General features: G+C 44.1%; 1 protein-coding gene across 7 annotated transcripts in view; it reads right to left on the minus strand.

The window, feature by feature from the left end:
• Nucleotides 1–4,962: 4,962 nt before the first annotated feature.
• PCGF2 (polycomb group ring finger 2) overlaps nucleotides 4,963–19,095 on the minus strand; it is a 37,287-nt gene continuing 23,154 nt past the window's right edge. For 4 of the 7 annotated variants that reach the window (XM_038385402.2, XM_043503329.1, XM_038385407.2 and 1 more), the window contains exons 7-10: nucleotides 17,822–17,870; nucleotides 15,927–16,025; nucleotides 14,400–14,480; nucleotides 4,963–8,811 (exon numbers count right to left, since the gene is read on the minus strand). In XM_038385402.2, coding sequence (XP_038241330.1) covers nucleotides 8,467–8,811; nucleotides 14,400–14,480; nucleotides 15,927–16,025; nucleotides 17,822–17,870 — 574 coding nt within the window. In that variant the 3' untranslated portion in view covers nucleotides 4,963–8,466. The remainder of the gene's footprint in view (nucleotides 8,812–14,399; nucleotides 14,481–15,926; nucleotides 16,026–17,821; nucleotides 17,871–19,095) is intronic. The other 3 variants (XM_038385408.2, XM_043503330.1, XM_043503331.1) reach the window with 2 other exon arrangements.

Here is a 19,095-nt window from a genome sequence, read left to right on the forward strand (position 1 = left end):
CTAATAGAGATCTGCTCTAAAGAATAGATATAATCTCCTCTCCCTGGCTTCGTTAATAGGTGCTCCCCACCCCAGTTCTCCTGTTGTGCACTGGATGCTATTGAATGGCTTAGCCTGCCTCTGACATTAAGTGAAATCTAGAAGGACTATTACAGGGAATTTAACACTAATGAGCATTCTTGGGGTGGTTGGCCAACATGACTTTAAATTGATGAGTACTTTCAGTGACTGCAAAGCTCTGATTACTTGAGGGCTTTCACCACAGAAACACACACCGACACACTGAATCTGAAATCCTGCTCCCGAATCCAAGACCATATCACCAGCACTGTTGCTGGTGGCTTCCAGTAAAATTTGCAAGGGGCTCCGGCCCAGGTCCTTGAAGGTATTTAGGTGCCCAACTTCCATTGGTTTCAATGAGAGTTAGGCACCTAAATACTGTTGCCCCTTTTCGACCGGAGCTGCTAGTTCGATTTGAAGGCCCTGGTGGGGATGTTCCAGCTAGAAATAGAAATTGATGGAGTCTGATAGCATCAAAGAAAATCTCTCTTTTGCCTACCAGGAATGAGCAAAGTCCTGCTTTTCTGAATGCAGGAGGAACAAAAGGAGCGGCTTCTTGGCTCACAGCCTCAAGTTTCTTTAGCCAACAGACCAAAAGTTCTCATACTTGCTTTCCCCAATGTCACGTCTACAGTGCAAAGAGAAACCTGCAACATGGGGTCTCTCAGCTCAGGGCCAAATTACTTGGGCATGGCTGCAGGGCTAAAAAGAGCAGCGGAGCTGTTCCTCCTTGGGCTGGAGCCCTGCCTCCGAGACCCTTTCCTCTTGGCGGGTTTCAGAGCCCGGGCTCCTGCCTGACCACGAACAGCTACACTGCAGCTTTTTGCCCCAGGAACCCAAGTTAATTGACCCAGGTCAGGTCTGTGCTACAGACCCATGTTGGTATAACTACATCGCTCAGGGGTGTGAAAAATCCACACCTGGGAGTGACATAGTTATTCTGACCTTATCCCCCCCCACCCCCCTTCTAGACAACGATGTGTCAACAGGGAGGGGGATTAACTAAATCCACAAGCTAACTATGAGTCAACAGTGTAAGGGTGTTGCAAAAAAAAGCAAACATCATTCTGGGATGTATTAGCAGGATGTATTAGCAAGACACGAGAAGTAATTCTTCTGCTCGACTCTGCGCTGATTAGGTCTCAACTGGAGTACTGTGTCCAGTTCTGCGTGCCACATTTCAGGAAAGATCTGGACAAATTGGAAAGAGTCCAGAGAAGAGCAACAAAAATGATTAAAGGTGTAGAAAACATGACCTATAAGGGAAGATTGGAAAAAAAATTGGTTTGTTTAGTCTGGAGAAGAGAAGACTGAGAGGGGACATGATAACAGTTTTCAAGTACATACAAGGTTGTCACAAGGTGGAGGGATAAGAATTAGGACAAGAAGCAATGGGCTTAAATTGCAGCAAGGGAGGTTTAGGTTGGACATTAGGAAAAACTTCCTACCTGTCAGGGTGGTGAAGCACTGGAATAAATTGCCTAGGGAGGTTGTGGAATCTCTATCATTGGAGATTTTTAAGAGCAGGTTAGACAAACACCTGTCAGGGATGGTCTAGACAATACTTAGTCCTGCCTTGAGTGCAGGGGACTGGACTAGATGACCTCTCGAGGTCCCTTCCAGTCCTATGATTAACTACACCGATGGGAGAAGCATCTTCACTTAAGTGCTACAGGGAAAAGCTACATGGGTATCGATGCACCATTTTAAGAGTAGATCTGCCCCCAGACTTCAAAATTTGCCGGTGAGCGTTTCTTTGCAGTGTAGACAAACCTACTGTGCTCTGATGAACTCATCCAGACAGTTATATTCATTGAAGGGTGTGTTCATACCCAACCTCCAAAGAGATTTGGGATTCATGCAGTCACCAGGACTTCTCAGCATACCGTTACCCTCAAGGATCAAGGCCTGGTGACTAGTTTTTCCCAAGAACTGAACATCCCAATGTGCGCTGCTCTCCTGGAAAATCTAGCCTTTTATTTAGGTAAGCTGAGCTATTTTGAAACCCTGGCCCCATTGATTGGTGCTTAGAGTTCTTCAAAATCTGGTTCTAGAACATGGGCCAGTCACGTTCAAATCAGGGAGAGCTTCAACATGAAGTGGGTTTTAGCCCACAAAAGCTTATGCCCAAATAAATTTGTTAGTCTCTCAAGTGCCACAAGGACTCCTCGTTATTAACACTAATATAGGCTCTGATCCCGCACATACTTACCTTTACTGCCATGAGTCATCTTGGATGACTCGTTGCAATAAAATTCAGCATGTATGTAAACGTTTGCAGGATCATGGCTTGATTTCCAGAAGTGCTGAGTACCAGATCTGATGAAGGAGGGGTTGGCAAACAGAAACAAAACATTTGTCCTGGGGAGATAAAATCCCCTGTTCTCCTCACATTGAAATATCAAAGAAAGATATCAGGTTTAAAAAACAAAACAAAACAAAAAAAAACATTCCAATGAGCTCTGATGAACAATGCCCATCTTTTTGTTCTGGTTTTGTACAGCACCTTGCACACTAGCATCCTGCCTCAGAACTGGAGCTCCCAGTCAAGTACAGGAATATAAATAAGAGCCTCTTAAAATTAGCCTCTGAGGACCAGATTTTCCGAAGAGCCCAGCTCACATCTAGGCACCTAAACAAGGTTTGGTCCCTGCGTGTGTTATGTGTCTTTAGCTTTAAGCAGATGAGTAGCCCTATTGAAGCCAATGGGGTTATTCATAATTTTTAAAGGCAGATGGGAGTGGTATGATTGTCTTGTCTGACTTCATGCATAGCACTGTAGGACTTGCCTGGATTAATTCCTGCTTCAATTGATCAAGTTTAGCCGGGATGTTTCTGTAGGATTGAGGACTTGGTTCAAAAGAGCTGCTAAACTCCCTGGCAAATCTGGCCCTTCCTTAGGTGGCTTCAAATGACTTGAGGAATCTTGAAATATTCACCCCTGCTTTGGGGGCTAAGTCCAGGCCAGTCTGGCCCCCAGGCCTGAGCGCAGAGGTCCCCCTGGTTTGAAGTAATAGCAACAGATTGAATGCATGGCTTCCATCACAGACACTGCAAACAGTTTTGTTCAGTGGCTTTCAGCCCCGTGTGAATTCTGGATCAAGCTCCCAGTGACACGCATCTGATGATGAGGCGCTGAGCAGCTGGCTAAGCAGGGGACTTTTTCCCTCCTATGATCAACTGTGCTGGATGCATGTCTGAAAAAAAGAAAACCCAGCCTATTGGTTGGATTCCACAGCCCTGCTGTCCTGCAGAGAGTTCAGATGCGGGCAGAGGAGGGAACTAAAATGGCTCGTATATGTTCTTTACTGGAGGAGGACAGGGACCAAATAGTTTATAAAGTAGCTTTTTGCTAGGCTAATCTTTGATCATCTGCCCCCTCCATTCCCCCAACAGCTAAAGCTGATGAATCTCAGTTTCTTTGCTGCCATGTCCCAAGGACAAAGTGATTTGCCAGAGAGGCTTGTGGTGGAAACAGAGTCCAGAGTTGAAAGCAAGTAATTCCATCTGCTTGAGCTCGGAGAGGGGAAATGGCTGCAGTTTTACTGGGGAAGGTTGGTTCCCAGATGCATTCATGCCAGGAATGGTGCCATCTAGCTTTAAAAAATGGACTAGATTTTTTTCCCCCCTACCTCACAGAGATTTATGGCTCCTTGTATTGGTGAGAACACTATGGTTTGTCACTGTCTGGCAAACAGGAGGAGAAGGCAGCAGAGGGAACAAAACCAATTTTTAAAAATAATCTTTTGTTGGGAAAAGATATGTGGAGGGGTTTTTCCTCCTTCCCCCAAAAGTTAGCAGAGAAGGAGGGTCTTGTGGTTAAAGCACTAAATGAGGATCCTGGAGATCTGGGTTACATTTTCTGCTTTGCCATAGACTGCTTAGGAGAGTCACTTTCGTGATTTTAGTGAGAGGCAGGTACTGAAATGCCTTTGAGGATCTGGCCCTTGCATACTAGGGTCATGACAGCAACAGATAAACTGAAAATAGACTACCCCAGATCTTTTTGGATTTAACAAATAAATGCCCTTAAACCTACTTAGGCTTTGTCTAGACAAGGAAAAGTGATCCAGTTTAGGCCAGGTTTAGCCAGTTTGGGGTGACTAAGCCCAGCATGTAATAATACCTAGCTCTTATGTAGAACTTTTCATCTATAGCTCTCCAAGCATTTTTAAAAGGGTCATGAAGTTATCATCAGCCACCATTATCCTCTTTTTACAGGTGAGGAAACTGAGGCACAGGGAGAAGGCATGGCTTGTCCAAGGTCACCCGGTGCTGGTGACAGGAATAGACCCTAGGTCTCAAGTCCGAGTTCAGTGCTTTATCCACCAACCTATATTGCCTCCCTAAATAACCCTTTCCCTAGTTAAGACAAAGCCACTGAGCTCTGGCCTTGCAATACTGAATAAAGGAGGTGTGATAAACCAGGTGAAAATAGCAGTCAAAAATGGGGAGAGCTTGTTAACATGCTGAGTGGAAGGGGAGAAGAGGGGTACACTTGGGAAGGGATGGACAGGGAAGAGTGGCATTATTTGCTGTTTGTTTTTTCTACTGACCTGGGAGGATGGGAGCTAGGGCTAACTTTAAGCACCTGAAGTGACTAAATCTTAAAAGAACATGAATCTGTCAAACCTCACTGCATCTCAGATGCATGGGTGAAGTCTATATATAGACTAGGCTTAATGGATTGCATATGAGGGAGAGAGAGAGAGAGAGAGGCTGGATGGATGATAGGTAGAAGAATAGGCAGGCTAACGTACAGAGCAGATTGATGGGGGAAGGATAGGATGGCGGATGGATATACACAGATTGATTGGCAGGCTGGTAGCTGGACAGATATAGGCAGGATGAAAGGATAGGCAGGTTGATGGCTAGATCTGCACACACACAGACAAGTTGAAGGACAATCTGCAGCATTTATTACATTTACAAAGCTGTATAGTTATACAAATGTTTAACCAATAACGATATATGAATATCCAAATATATTACTGGACATTAAAACATCATACAGGATGCAAACATACAGAGCAATTTGGTTTGTACCATATGGGAGGGGGAACAAACCCCCAAATTGAGGCAGTGGAAGTGCCTCATTTAGTCCATTTTGACCTATGTACAAGGGGAAGGGATATCAAAGGGTGGAAAATATTCATCGGACATGAAGCCCCGTGAAACACTATTGAGCTCACAGTCCAGCCCCAGCCAATAGAAGGGGAAGAAACAAACGGAAAGACTAAGAACAATGGCAACTTTGTCTCTTTAACCTGTGTGCCTTCTCCTCCCATGAGACAATGCATGGCTGCAGTGAGCCATCTTCAATACATGCAAATTACACCTCATTTCTCCCCCCACACCTGCCCCCCATGACCCAACCGAAGATGTGTTCTGCCCATTTTGGCTGCTTCCATGGGAGATTCGGATGGCCCACCCACCCTCCACCTCCAAAAATAAGTATACGTTCTCTTTGCCCCTCAGATCCCTCATTCTTGCTGGGGATAATGTTCTCAAAGGTGTCTAAGAAGTTAAGGTCCCAAGCCCCACCTAATTCAGAGTTAACCAGTTCACCCTATGCTGAACTGCATAACACCGATTAATCCCTTCCTTAGAATGCTGCAGAGGGAGAGGTCTCCACTGGAAGAAAGTCCTTTAACCGTAACCTACCCAGCTTCCTAGAGCCTTACCAAGATGACTTGCACAGAGGGCTCTCTGCTCATGCTGGCTCTTCCCAGCAACTATGCCTCTCAATTCTTTGGGAGAAAACTTTACGGTTTTGTTTTTAAATCAATGTTTGCTGACCTTGTGGAGTCAGGGTCTATATACACAGTTCCCTTCCCCACTCCTGTCAGTCTCAATTTGCCTTCACGATTTCTCATCCCGTCTACACTTGGCCCCTGCAGAAAAAAACCCCAGCTCCTTTCTAGCAATTTGACTCTTTCCTGTCCCCTGCAGGAATTTTCCTGTCCCTGGGATCTGCAGGCACTTATTTATTTATTCCTTCATTTCACCATGAATGAATAAGGGGAATAAGCTTCTTGCGGCCCAAGAGAACGTGTGCTTCTGAGAATGCAGACACTCACTCCTTCCCTTCCGCGCCCCCCCCCCCCCGTGCGCTAACTCATGCACCCTTACCCTAAAGGAGAAGGATCACTGCAGCTTGGAAGGAAATCTTTAGTGGATGACAAGAGACTTCTCTGCGATAGGACCTGTGCGTTTTCCCTCCCCTTGCGTGGGGGCAATGTCATAACACAAGATATAAGCAAAACGCAGCACCACATACTATGAAGCTACATGCCTTTTTAAAGAAAACACTTTTTTTTCTTTTTGACCCTGACCCCTTCACAAATAAGCCACCTTTCTAAAGGCACTGTATTTATTTATTTTTTTTTTTTTAAATCCAGCATGAGGAGGATGAAGTGGAGATGGTGGGACAGGGTAGATCTACTAAAATGAAGCTTTGAAATGCCAAATTTAATCTTTTTTAGCAAGCAAGGAGCTATTGAGGAGGAAGAAATGGAGAGCAGAGTGTTTGATGGGGAAATACATTGGTTCTTAGTTTTAGCATCATCTCTGGCCACCCCACCGCACTCCTTGTAACCACCACCACAGTGGAGGGACTGAAATGCTGGTTTCCTGGTGGAATGGGCCCTAACTCTCTCTTTCCCACCCACTCACATTATTTCAAGCTCGTGAAAGTTGAGGGTACATGAAATGCTGCTATGGGTCCAGTGAGTGAGTACTCCCTGTTTTGAAGGTGTTGTTTGTTACTTAAAGCCCCTATCCTGCAAAGTCTTAGAGTGGGATTTTCAAAAGAGCCCTAAATGACTAAGGAGCCCAGGAGAGGTTCCCAGCTTCTGTTGACTTGAGGGCCTAGATCCCTTGGCCTCCTTTGGGGTTGGGGGGAAGGGGAATCAATGACTTGTGCTCTTAAATTGCCTATATTCTCTTGAACATTCCACTCTTAAGGCATGTGCTTAATGAATGGAACTGCTTGGAGTGTGTAATGTTAAGCACACGCTTAAATCTTTGCAGGATCGAAGGCTCAAATAGTCATTAGAAATCTACTCTGCAAAGGAGAAGAAAATTTACAGGGGGGAGACAAAGCCACATTCTTTTGCAAAACTAGTTTCTGGGTTCTTTAGATCCCTTTGCCAAGTCCACCTCCAAATGGAATGTGCTTTGGTGGCCCTTAAAGCTGAGATCTCTCACCCTTCCTGCCCTACTGCACAGAAATTTAGGGGGAACATCATTATGAAGTGAAGACAGGAGCAGGGATGGATGTATTTACAGAGGGATGGAAATTCTACTTGGAGACTACCCAGTGATTGTTAAGATGATGAGATAAGACATTGCAACAAGGCTGTGGGCAAAGACTTATTCTAAAGGGACCCAGGGAAGGTGCCTCTGGCTGAGAAATTTAAAGCAGGCTAGGGGATGTAGATGCATATGGGCAAGATTTACGGGGGTGGGGGGGACACACTTCGCCATGTTCTCAGAAATCTGGCCCTGACTTCTTTTGAAAAATGAAACTCATGGGACCTGATTTTCAGAAGTGCACAACACCTGTAGCTCTTGCTGGCTTCAACTGGGACTGTGTGCACTCTTGGGGGTGGGAGAGGGGAATCAGACCAACGCTTCCCTTTAAATTAATGGCAGATGTATCTAAATGCCCTAGGCTGCTCTGGAAATAGCCTATGGGTAACATTTTCAAACGCACCACAGTGATTTGGGCTCTTAAATCACATAGGTCATTGACTTTCAGTGGAACTGGAACTCTTAAATCGTTTAGGCCCTTTTGGAAATTTTAGCCAGTGGCCCTAACTCCAGGCAAGCCTCTGGCTTAACGTCAATGAACGTTTGGATAGTGGAAGAACTGCAGGATTTACAAAGCTGTAAGACCCCTTTCCTGCTTGCCCATATGCACAAAACACCCCCCCCCCGCTTTTAGGTTCTTCATCCCTAAACCAGTCAGAAAAAGGGATTGGCGAGGCTGACACAAGCATGACATCAGACGTGACTCTTAAGAAATGCCTGGACAAGACTCATCCTTTTGCAAGAAAGTGACAGAACTACAAATGCACTTACACCGAGGATTGAGGCTTTCGGTCCATGTGCTTTGCCGTTACCTGTGTATCCGTTACTACTGAGTCCATTAGCTCCTGGGGTGACCGAAGGTATAGAAAATGAAGGGGCTGCAGCTTTTACCTAAACTTGGGCTCATGGCATGCAAGTTCCATAAGTTGAAGACCAAAAAAAAACATTAAAAAATACTCCACCACATTTTGTCTGTTATTTGCATTTTAAATTAATCTGGTCAATCAATAGAAAATAAGTATGTATAATTTTTTTCCTATATACACATATATATTTATATATAAAATGGAAAGTCACGCCCCGGGGTCCCATCTAGGTCAAGGCAGATGCTGTGCTGCCATTCACAGTCATTTTGCGCCCCCTGCTGGAGGAGGGTGGCATTTGGTGGCAGTTCGAGGTGCCATTGAGCAGGGTGCCGGGGTGGGCAGGGATGCTTAGCGTGGTGGTGTTGGAGCTGGGTGACCCGTGGGAAGGCGTGGTAGGGCTTGGCAGGGACGAGGAGGTGGCGGGCAAGGTGGCTGGGCTGTTTGCTTTGTCGCTGACGGATTCGCACTCGGATGCTCCGCTGGTGTTGGTGCACTCAGAGTTTGCAGGCTGGGACAGTTTTAGTCTCTTGCAAGCTGGCTGCACTCGGTATTTCAAAGGGAGAGGCCCATTCTACAGGAAGACAAAAGATGTTCACATGAGTTGTGTTTTTGTTAGAGACAATCACATTGATATCTACACCAATTAGTCTGGACAGAAGTAGGGTAGCTGTTGGTCTCAGGATATTAAAGAAGCAGGGTGGGTGGGATAATATATTTTATTGGACCAGTTTCTGCTGATGACAGAGACAAGCTTTTGAGCCACACAAGCTCTTCTTCAGGTCTGGAACAGCAGTTTGGGACTCAGAAGTGAAGTTAAAGGGAGAGAGATTCAAAGGCATAAAGGAGTAGCCAAGGTGCCTAATTCCCATTAGCTGTCAACAGGAGTTATGCATCTGATTGCCATTTGTTCCTGGGAACATTGCGCCTAAAATCATCTGTGTAAACAAACTGAATTGACACCAGAGCATGCTATGGCCTAGGGTGTAACTTCATATTTAAAAACTCAACCAGGGCTCCAATTCAGTGAAGAGTTTCAACCCATGCTTAAATCAGGGCGCAATTCAGTACAATGATAGTCTAAAGCCCAGTTATTATGGCATCGCTGTTGTGACTCCATAGTTAAGTTTAATCCTCCTAAATTAACTGAACTGTGTAACAGAAGCTTATGTTGTAAAAATCTCAAATCAAAACAAAATATGAAGTTTAAGTACTATTTAAATGGTTCATGCTAGCATCTTCTGAAGATGGATGTATACATAATGTTCCTTTATCTCCATTCCTCTCCTATCAGTTTAAAAATCCTACTTAAACCAAATGCATGTCCTTACCTGTGCTGCTAATAACACCTCATTATTAAAACTATATGAATTTATATTAACTTTGTTTATGAATGTTTCCTTTTTTCCCTCTTATATTCCATTTGGCTTTAGCAGTGTAAATAGACTGGTCAGTTTCAATTCTCCTTATCGGTTTAACTTTAGGAGTGCTCAAGCTCTGGAACAAAACTACAAGGAGTCCAGTGGCACCTGAAAGACTAACAGATTTATTCATGCATCTGAAGAAGTAGTTTTTTTTTTTTTACCCACAAAAGTTTATGCCCAAATAAATCAGTTAGTCTTTAAGGTGCCACCGGACTCCTTGCTGTTTTTGTGGATACAGACTAACACGGCTGCCCCTTGATACTTGGAACAAAACTGAAGTTCTGGTTGCTGAATGCTTTGGGAGAGTAGCAAGGCATGTTCAAAATCTAACCCATATCTGTTTCATGTTTTGTTTTTAATTCAGACATAGACTATTTCTATTAATATTAGTCTGTTTAAATATGTGATGTCATTTTAAAACTATCTATAAAATGCTTTGAGATCTAGGAATTAAAAGCACTACGTATTATTAAGAAACATCTGCAAACAGGTAGGTTCTAAGTTCTGACAAACACTTTCAAAATATCTTGCCTGACAAAGTTTTGAGGTAATAATGATGGTGGTTAAAAAGTTCTACGAATGGACTGTGGCATTGTCTCATTAACTAACCATTTAAATGGTTTGTTATAGGACATTATGTTCTTTCTCCATAATACACAATCCAGTGAATTCCACAGCCTGGCTGGATAACCAAACTATGAGCTAAGAATGAAGCTAGAGAGAAAACACAGGATTGAAATAGTCTGAAAGATTTTTTGTCAAATAAAATAAATCTCAGTACTTGGATATTATAGTGGAGGGCAGAATGAGTGAAATATTAAATTATAGGCACCAACATGCTTTCATTGGCTGTAATGGAAGATTTGCCATTTGGGTTCTCAGTGGGAAATGCATTGCATCTTACTGTCACAGTTCTCCTTGTCCTGCACTTTGTGTAGCCTTTTACACCAGAATCATGGTGTTCAGCACCCACTAGTCTGAATGACTACAAAAGGTGCAGGGCACAGATGAATCAGGCCCCATTGTGCAAGTGCATAATCCTTTGGATATAGGATTTATTGTTTTATTTTCACGTGAATTTCCAATGGCTCTTTCCAGGCACACCTGTAAAATTTCAAGTTCTGAGATGTCTTTCCAGGAACTGAGCCAGTTGGCTCAAGAATTTAGATGTTCATGAAAGATTAAAAGCTAGTCTCTGGAAAAGATTTTCAGGCTGCCTTCCAGAAATAAGTGATGAAGGCTTCAGGAATTCAAATGGACATGCATCTTAAAACCCACCCACTGGCAAGTGGCAATGTGAAAAATATCCTACTGAAAACTCCCTAAAATTTCCTAGCTGATCTCTCAAGGAGCCAGGACTTTATCATGTGAACTGTTTGAGTAGTGGTCCAGCACAGCCCTTACAGTCACATGCTTACCTTTAAGCAGATGAGCAATCCCACTGAAATCAATAGGTAAGTATGTGCTTAAGCCCCCACTTCAGGAAATGCGCACCTGTTCAAAATGTGTTCCTATTCAGGAAAGCACTTGAACAATTCAATAAAATTAGAAGATGGCAAATTCAAAAGCGATACAAGGAAATAATCTTTTCACAAATGAACAGTGGAACTCATTGCCACATGATATCATGGTGGTTTAAAAATTTAGCAAGATTCAAACAAGGACTTGCTGTTTACATAGATAACAAGAACAGCCACAGATAAAATAAGTAGGTAGTCTCTCTTCCAAAGTGTATATTAACATTAAGAAGGGCTTAAATGCACCAGGATTTAAGCCAATCTCTGACTACTAGCAATTAGGGGAATTTTGTTCTTCTAAAGCATGTCCTACTGACTGTTGTCAGAGAGAGGATATTGGCTACAGATCTAATCTAGTCCAATCTATTGATCCTGTGTTAGGAGAAAAAGGATGTTCCAGGTGTTATACCACAAATATAGGACCCAGGTTCAAGACCCTGCCCTGCCACAGACTGTGTGTGATCTTGGGCAAGACATTTAATCTCTCTGGGCCAGATTTACAAAGGTATTTAGGTGCCTAAGTCCAGATCCTCAAAAGATGATTCAGTGGCAGTGAGGCACCAAAATACCTTTGTACATCTGTGCCTCAGTTCCCTATCTGTAAAAGGGGAATAACAGTACTTTCCTACCAGGCTGCTGAGAATAAATACATTAAAGATTGTGAGATCCAGATATTGCAGTGATATGGGCCAGACAAGTACCTTAGATACAGAGCAGTTTAACCATGTGATGAAGTCCCATTGACTTCAACAGTATTTTTAACCCAGATCCTCATTGGTATTTAGATGCATAACTCCCATTGATCTGGGTCCTTCTGAGCTTTCCTGAATTGGAGCTGAAGCACTTTAAAGACTCAAGCCACAAAAGGTGAAATCTAGAGCTGCTGGAATTCATTTGAAATGAATGAAGGGTAACGTTAAAACCTTTTCCCCTTTAAAAACAAACAAACAAAAGTTGATTTGTGCAGGGCAGCTATGTCTGGCTAGGATAGGGTTGTTGTTGAAAGTTTGCCCCACCGTGGGCTGGAAGAGTGAATCAAGGCTCTTTGGAGCACCTGGTTCTAATTAAATGTGCTAGCAGAAAAAGTGTCAACAAGGGAAACGTTTTTTGATTAATCTCAGTTTTCAAACCCTGCACTTCCCCTCCTTCCAATGCCCTTTTGGAAGTGTCAGCCACAACCCCATTCCAGGTGTGGGGGCAGTGGGTAATAGTTGGGACCTAGGGTTTTTTTTTTGTTTTTGTTTTTTTTCCCCTGAGTCACTGAACGCAGTATTGCCAACGTGGGGGTGGAGGGGTGGTCAAAAATCGCAAGTCAAGCCCCCAAAATCATGAGATTTTTATAAACTAGATTGTGTTGTGGGGTTTTTTAAATTTGCCTTCTGTGTTTTTTTTTTTTTTTTTTTTTTTTTTTTTGGCTTTCTTGATCACATTTTCATGCTTTTATCCACAACCACGTTCTAGAATGTATTTGTGGGAAGTTCTATGGCCCATGTTCTACAGGAGGTCAGACTCACAATGCTCTACATAAGAGCGGCCATACTGGGTCAGACCAAAGGTCCATCTAGCCCAGGCTCCTGTCTTCCAACAGTGGCCAGTGCCAGAGGGAATGAACAGAACAGGGAATCATCAAGTGACCCATTCCCAGCTTCTGGCAAACAGACTAGGGACATCATCCGTTGTCTCCTGGCCATTGATGAATTTATCTACTACTTTTTTGAAGACCAAGACTGTAACAGGGTTCAGAACATCCTCTGGCAAAGAGTTCCACAAGTTGACTGTGGCGTGTGAAGAAATACTTCCTTTTGTTTGTTTTAGATCTGCTGCCAAATCAGCTGACCCCTAGTTTTTGTGTTATGAGAAGGAGTAAATAAAACTTCCTTATTTACTTTCTCCACATCAATCATGATGATATAGACCACTATCATATCCCCCCTTAGTCGTCTCTTTTCCAAGCTGAAAAGTCCCCATCTTATTAATCTCTCCTCATATGGAAGCCGTTCCATACCCCTAATCATTTTTATTGCCCTTTTCTGAATCTTTTCCAATTCCAATAAATCTTTTTTGAAATGGGATGACCACACCTGCACGCAGTATTCAAGATGTGGGTGTCCCATGGATTTATACAGATGAAATAGGATATTTTGTTTTTTTTAATCCCTTTTTTAATGATTCCCAACATTCTGTTCACTTTTCTGACTGCTGCTGCACAGTGAGTGGAGGTTTTCAAAGAACGATCCACGGTGACTCCAAGATCTCTCTCTGGAGCAGTAACAGCTAATTTAGACCAAATCATTTTATAAAATTGTAAGATTTAGCAAGATTCTTAGCACCCCACAGTGCCCATTAGCTGCAGCTGGAGTGGTGGGTGCCCAGCATGTCCAGAAAATTGAGGTCCAAGATATTTTTGGAAGAATAAACCTCTTTCTGAAACCTTCCCCCTAACTATTGTCATTATCTACCACTGAAAAGATACTTGCTTATCACAAAAATTTCATTTGCAAAGGGGCAGAGTGATTGCTTTAAAATCAGTATTGATTAACTGATATTAATCATTAGGAGTCTTGCAGTAGCATTTAAGGACTTCAACAGAGATCAGGGCTCCCTTATGCTAGGTGCTGCACGAATGGAGAGCGAGAAATCCAATGCTGAAGAGTCAGACTTAAGGTCAGAAGGGCCCATCATGATCATCTAGTCTGACCTCCTGCACATTATAGGCCACAGACCCTCCAGCAATAGGCCCATAGCCTCTGGCTAAGTTACTGACATCCTCAAATCTTGATTTAAAGACTTCAAGTTGCAGAGAATCCACCATTTGCACTACTTTAAACCAAAAAGTGACCTGTGTCCCCACACTGCAGAGGAAGGTGAAAAACCCCCAGAGTCTGTGCCAAATCTGCCCTTGGAGAAAAATTCCTTCCTGACCCCAATGAGGGTGATCAGTTAGACCCTGAGTATGTGGGCGAGATCCGCCAGCCAGCCGCCAGGGAAAGAATTCTCTGTAGTAACTCAAAGGCCTCCTGCTCTAGACTTTAAGCTTTGGAGATGGGACACTAAGCAGACAAATGATGGGAGGGGAAACAGAACAGGGAAGTGACCCATGGAGGTAGGGCTGGCACCCATGTCTCCTAGATCCCAGGTGATTGCCCTGCCCACTGGACCACACTGCTTCTCAATAAATGACAAAGATACTTCCAGCACAGAAGAAGGAGTTTCTTACTCACCCTTCTCCAAGGATAGATATAGGCGATGTCCATAAGCGTGTAATATTCCTTTAATGGTTCATCTTCGTAGAGAACTTCCACCTGACAATACAGACCAAAGTGAATCTTTCCCCGGGGGTCCCAAGGGCAAAAATCAAATAGCTTGCTTCCCAATCCATGGTTGGACAGAAGGGGTCAGATTTCCTCTTCAACAGAGCTCAGCTTCCATTTAGGCATCTAAATAAGGATTTGATTTTCATAGTGCTCCATTCCCACTTTAGACCAGATTTTCCTAAGAGCCCAACACCCACTGAGCCGAGTTCTTTTGAAAATCTGGCCACTTACTTTGGTGCCGAAGTGGGTTCTAAGCTTCTTTTGAACATCAGGCAGTCAGGGGCTGAATTAACCATTGCCCCACACTTCGCCTAGTCTTCACACCAGTGCAAAATGAATATAAAAATGCTACCAAATCAGAGTGGCTGTATACAAAATGCAGTGAATCGGATCCAGTGTACCCATGTCAGGTCCCCTCCTGGTAGACCCTGGGAATCAGTGTCGGAATCGTTCTGAAGAAGGCACTGTTAGGTAGACTGGATAGGTGAAAGTGGTCTAGTGGACTGAGGTCCAACCCTTGCTGAATAGCTCTAGACACGTCTAGCTTCCCCATGGGTACAGAATGAGGTGGCGGATGCTTATTTAAAAGAGGGCTGCAAGACTTAATTAGCAAATGTTTGTACAGCAGGGTGAATAAGTGCTAAGTAGTATTATGACAACTGCCAAGCTTTTAAACAAGTGTGTGTTTCAATAAGAGAAACACATAGTAAATCTCCGGAAAGAACTGTCTGTTTCTGGGTAGGTCTCAGATCGGAATTTCCAGCGCTGGTGCGGGGCTGCCGGAGTGTCAAGACTGCGTTTGGTTTTATTTTGGGGGAAAGGGAGGAGGTTCTCTGAGATAGACTCTCCTCCTGTTAATGCTCTTCTTTTGAAACAGATGGGGGCAGCGCCTCAAGTGGTGCAAATCAAGGCCGTTGACTTCAAATGGAGTGATGCAACTTGATACCAGCTGTTCATCTGGCCCCGTTGAACTAGGCAACAGTGGGTTGCAATCTTGGTTGGGGTCCTGAGGTACTACTATAATGCCCATCATACATAATATAGCTTTGTATTGCAATAGCGTCTCAAACAGGGTCCTGTTGTGCAAGGTGCTGTATAAACATAACAAATGGGTCTGGCCTAAAGAGCTTAATATCTAAGTATATCCAACAACAACAAGTCTTCTCTTGAAAAGAGCATGTGGTCATGCAGTTTTTGAACATAGCAAGCACCCCAATGTGTATTTAGAATGAGGGGTGTAGGAAGGGACTGTCCAAATCCAGCAGGCCCACTGTTTAAATGCTCATACTCCTTCCGTGGATGTAATAAACGACCATTCAAAGACAACCGGCCTAAGGGGTGCTGCACCAGTGGGCACACACTGCAAGGAACCCTGACAGAGGTCAGCAGATCAAGCAGTGACCAAGGACCAGTTGCCAGTCGCTCGCTACTCACTTTGTACTTGCTGGGAACATCCATCTTATTGCGGAGAAATTTAGCCAGATGCATGACTGTCATGGCAGCAGGACACCGGAGGAACCTTACACCGTTCTTCTGGGGCCAGACCAGAGGGAAGGCAGGGGGAGGAAGGGAAGGGAAGAGCATTACTGAGAGCTGAGCAGCTGGAACAGGAGAGGGGATGAAATACGTTTAGGAGCAGCTGTAAATCTATCATACACAAACAGAGCAGGGGGGCATGAAAGACTTGCAGGTCACACGCAAAGGGCTCTGCTGCAATCTATAGTGTTCTGGTTTTGTAACGTCAGGGTGGGGAGCAGGGGGTAGAGCGCCTCACAGAGAAAACAGCAGCAGTTGAAAAATACATTTGACTGATTTTTAACTCTGAGGCCTCTGGGACATAAATGACTCGCATCCCATTAAATAGGAACAAAATAAATATCTTGCTAACCGCTTGGACTAAAATCAGATCATTCGATCTCTCAAGGGCTACACAGTGTAAGCAGAAAAGCCCTTATTAGATAACCAGAAAACCAACAGTGTCTTTATACAGAGACAAACATATTACACACACGTCTGTGTTGATTTCCTCCTTACTAATGTTTCAGTTTCAATACGAGCTCATCTTTCTTCTATCAGGATTAATATTGCCAAACTCCAGGAAAAAAAAAATATCTCAGATCATTTGCTCTAAGCACAGAGCTGGGAGCCAGGATGTCTTGAGTTCTAACCTCATCCAGCACGCTGCTTATGGCCCTTGGGCAAGGTTCACTCAGGCCCTGGCCCAACAAAGAACTAATTGTCCTTAAAGTTACAGATGTGCTTTGTGGAACTAGGGCCTGGGAGCCTAAATTTCCAAAAGCAGCCACTGATTCTTGGATGCCCAATTTGAGACATCTTGGGCCTGCCTTTCAGAGGGTGCTTGTGGTGAATAGGAAGAGGATGGTATCCCTTTAAATAGTTTGTGAGCTCTCTAGTGATGCTCACTGTGTTCTGTTTTAGTAGATGCCAGAACCCAGTCAGCGCTGTAGCATCTATATAGCTAATCCTTGCATGGTGTGTATATACAGCAAACACCATTATTTAGATTAATAGATTTTAAGACCAGATGGGACCATTATGGCATCTAGTCTGACCTCCTGTATAATACAGGCCAGAGAATTTGTGTCTGTGTGGTTCCTTGACTGTTGTGTAAATAGCAAAGACCACCCCAGATTGTAGCTGAAATCAATAAAAGCTACAGGGCCTCAGTCCCTCTGAAAGTCAGATCCAGATCCTCAAATTGAAATCATTGGGAGTTAGGCATCTAAATACCTCTTGAAGATCTGGGTTAAAAAGTCCATGCTTTGGGAGAGTAGCAGGGTATGTTCAAGAGTTGGGAATCCAAAATCTGAAACACTCAAAGTCACTGACCCCCGCTGAAAAAGTGGGCCTTGATTTCTGCCCCTCAGATTCTTCACCTGTACCATGAGACTGATAGTTCTGACTTATCTGCCCCAACGCATAGATCAGTCATAGGCCTTTGAACATCACCCAACCTTTGTAAAAAGCCATTTCTTGGAATAAGTTTGATTCTTTATTTGGATCCATGTATAAAACCCTGGGGAGAGCTGGAGACAGGATTATTGGGGCAGGGGGAGCAGCAGCTCAAAGGCCAGGGGAAAGAATGGATCATCTGTTGCTGTCTCCTACCCCCTGCCAAAAGAAACAAAACGTGGCTTCCACTTCAAGATCTTTGGAACTTGTGCAGACCCTAGTGCATGCACTAGCAGAACGGAGCTGCCCTGCCCTGCCTTCCGCTGCCTCCTTCCCAGGGGAAGAACAACGCACTGACGGCGACCTCTTTTGTTTACCTGCAGGTCTCTTTAAGCGATCAGCTTGGCAGCACTTACTTTTTCCTTCTCCGCGTCCCCGTTTTCAATCGTCCCTTTCTTTTCATCTCTAGGGAAGAAGGGACAGAAGGAGCATTTTTGTAAAAAAAGTAACAGAAAATAAAGTCACCTTTTTAGCCCCGGAGAGGGGATATTAACCTTGCCAAGGCAGTCGTGGCACAAGGGTTAATTTCTCTCTGGATGTGCGGTGGTGGAGAGGCATGTACAATCTAATCATCTCCAGCTAAGCCATAGAGCCAGCATATAAAAGGCATCGGGACTGCAATATGCTCTGTTCAGGGCTTTGTTTTAGCTTGTGTATTGCAGCTACAATGCTCCACAGGGAGGATTTCAGGTCACATGACAAGCCCTCCATTCATAAGCTTAATTAGTTTTTGCACATCCGCAACACACCTGAGGCTCCATAGTCTGTAAAAAGCCACTTCTAAGTCACCTATAGAACTATAAGGTCCAGGTCGTGGTGAAAGAACAGCCTAGATGCTTATCTTCCCTGCCAACTCAAGTTGTTTCTATGCAGTGCAAGGAAACCCTTCCAGAGCAATCAAGCACTCAGGGGGAAATCCTGGCCCACTAGAAGTCAATGGGAGTGTTAAACAGATCCAGAATCTTACTCAGGGTCTCTGCAGCTGAAGAAAATAAGAGTATTCAAAGTCTCTTCCCATACCATGCATAGGGTTTATTTTCAGCCCTAGAAGTTAATAAATCGCATGGGCTGGGATTGAGGAAGGTGCTTAGGTACCTAACTCCCATTGAAACAGGACCCGTGAGTGTATAGTTCAACATATATGGGTGACTCTGGCTAGAGCATTTCAACTCCAAAGCCAACGCGAGTCCTTGCTTTCATTACAATAAGCTTTGGATCAGGCCATGGTGCCAGAGATATGTGGGATCTCTACAAGTGGGCCTGCCTAAATAGCTGGTGAGGTTTTAATCTGGTCCCATTCGAAACCAGCCAGAACCACCCACACCCCGCTGAACTAAATAGACTAGATAAGATTCTTGTTAACGCCAGGGTAAGTCAGAAGTCACCCCAGGGAGGACAGAGGTGTGTGAAACAGATGCAAAGGAGTGGAGAATCAAACGGATTGGCTGAAATTCACCCTGTGCGGGTGTGCTAGCAGCATACCCACGCACCACTTGTTCAGTCTTCTCAAGGGAAGCTGCGAGGGGCTGAGCACTTTTTGGAAAAATCTAGGCGGTCTGTGTGAGTGGCTATATGAGAGCTGGGGAAAAACCTAAACCTTAAGCTCTCCCCAGCCTCAGTTTCCCCATCT

This window comes from Dermochelys coriacea, chromosome 27, assembly GCF_009764565.3.
Source record: "Dermochelys coriacea isolate rDerCor1 chromosome 27, rDerCor1.pri.v4, whole genome shotgun sequence".
NCBI classification, from domain to species: domain Eukaryota; kingdom Metazoa; phylum Chordata; order Testudines; family Dermochelyidae; genus Dermochelys; species Dermochelys coriacea.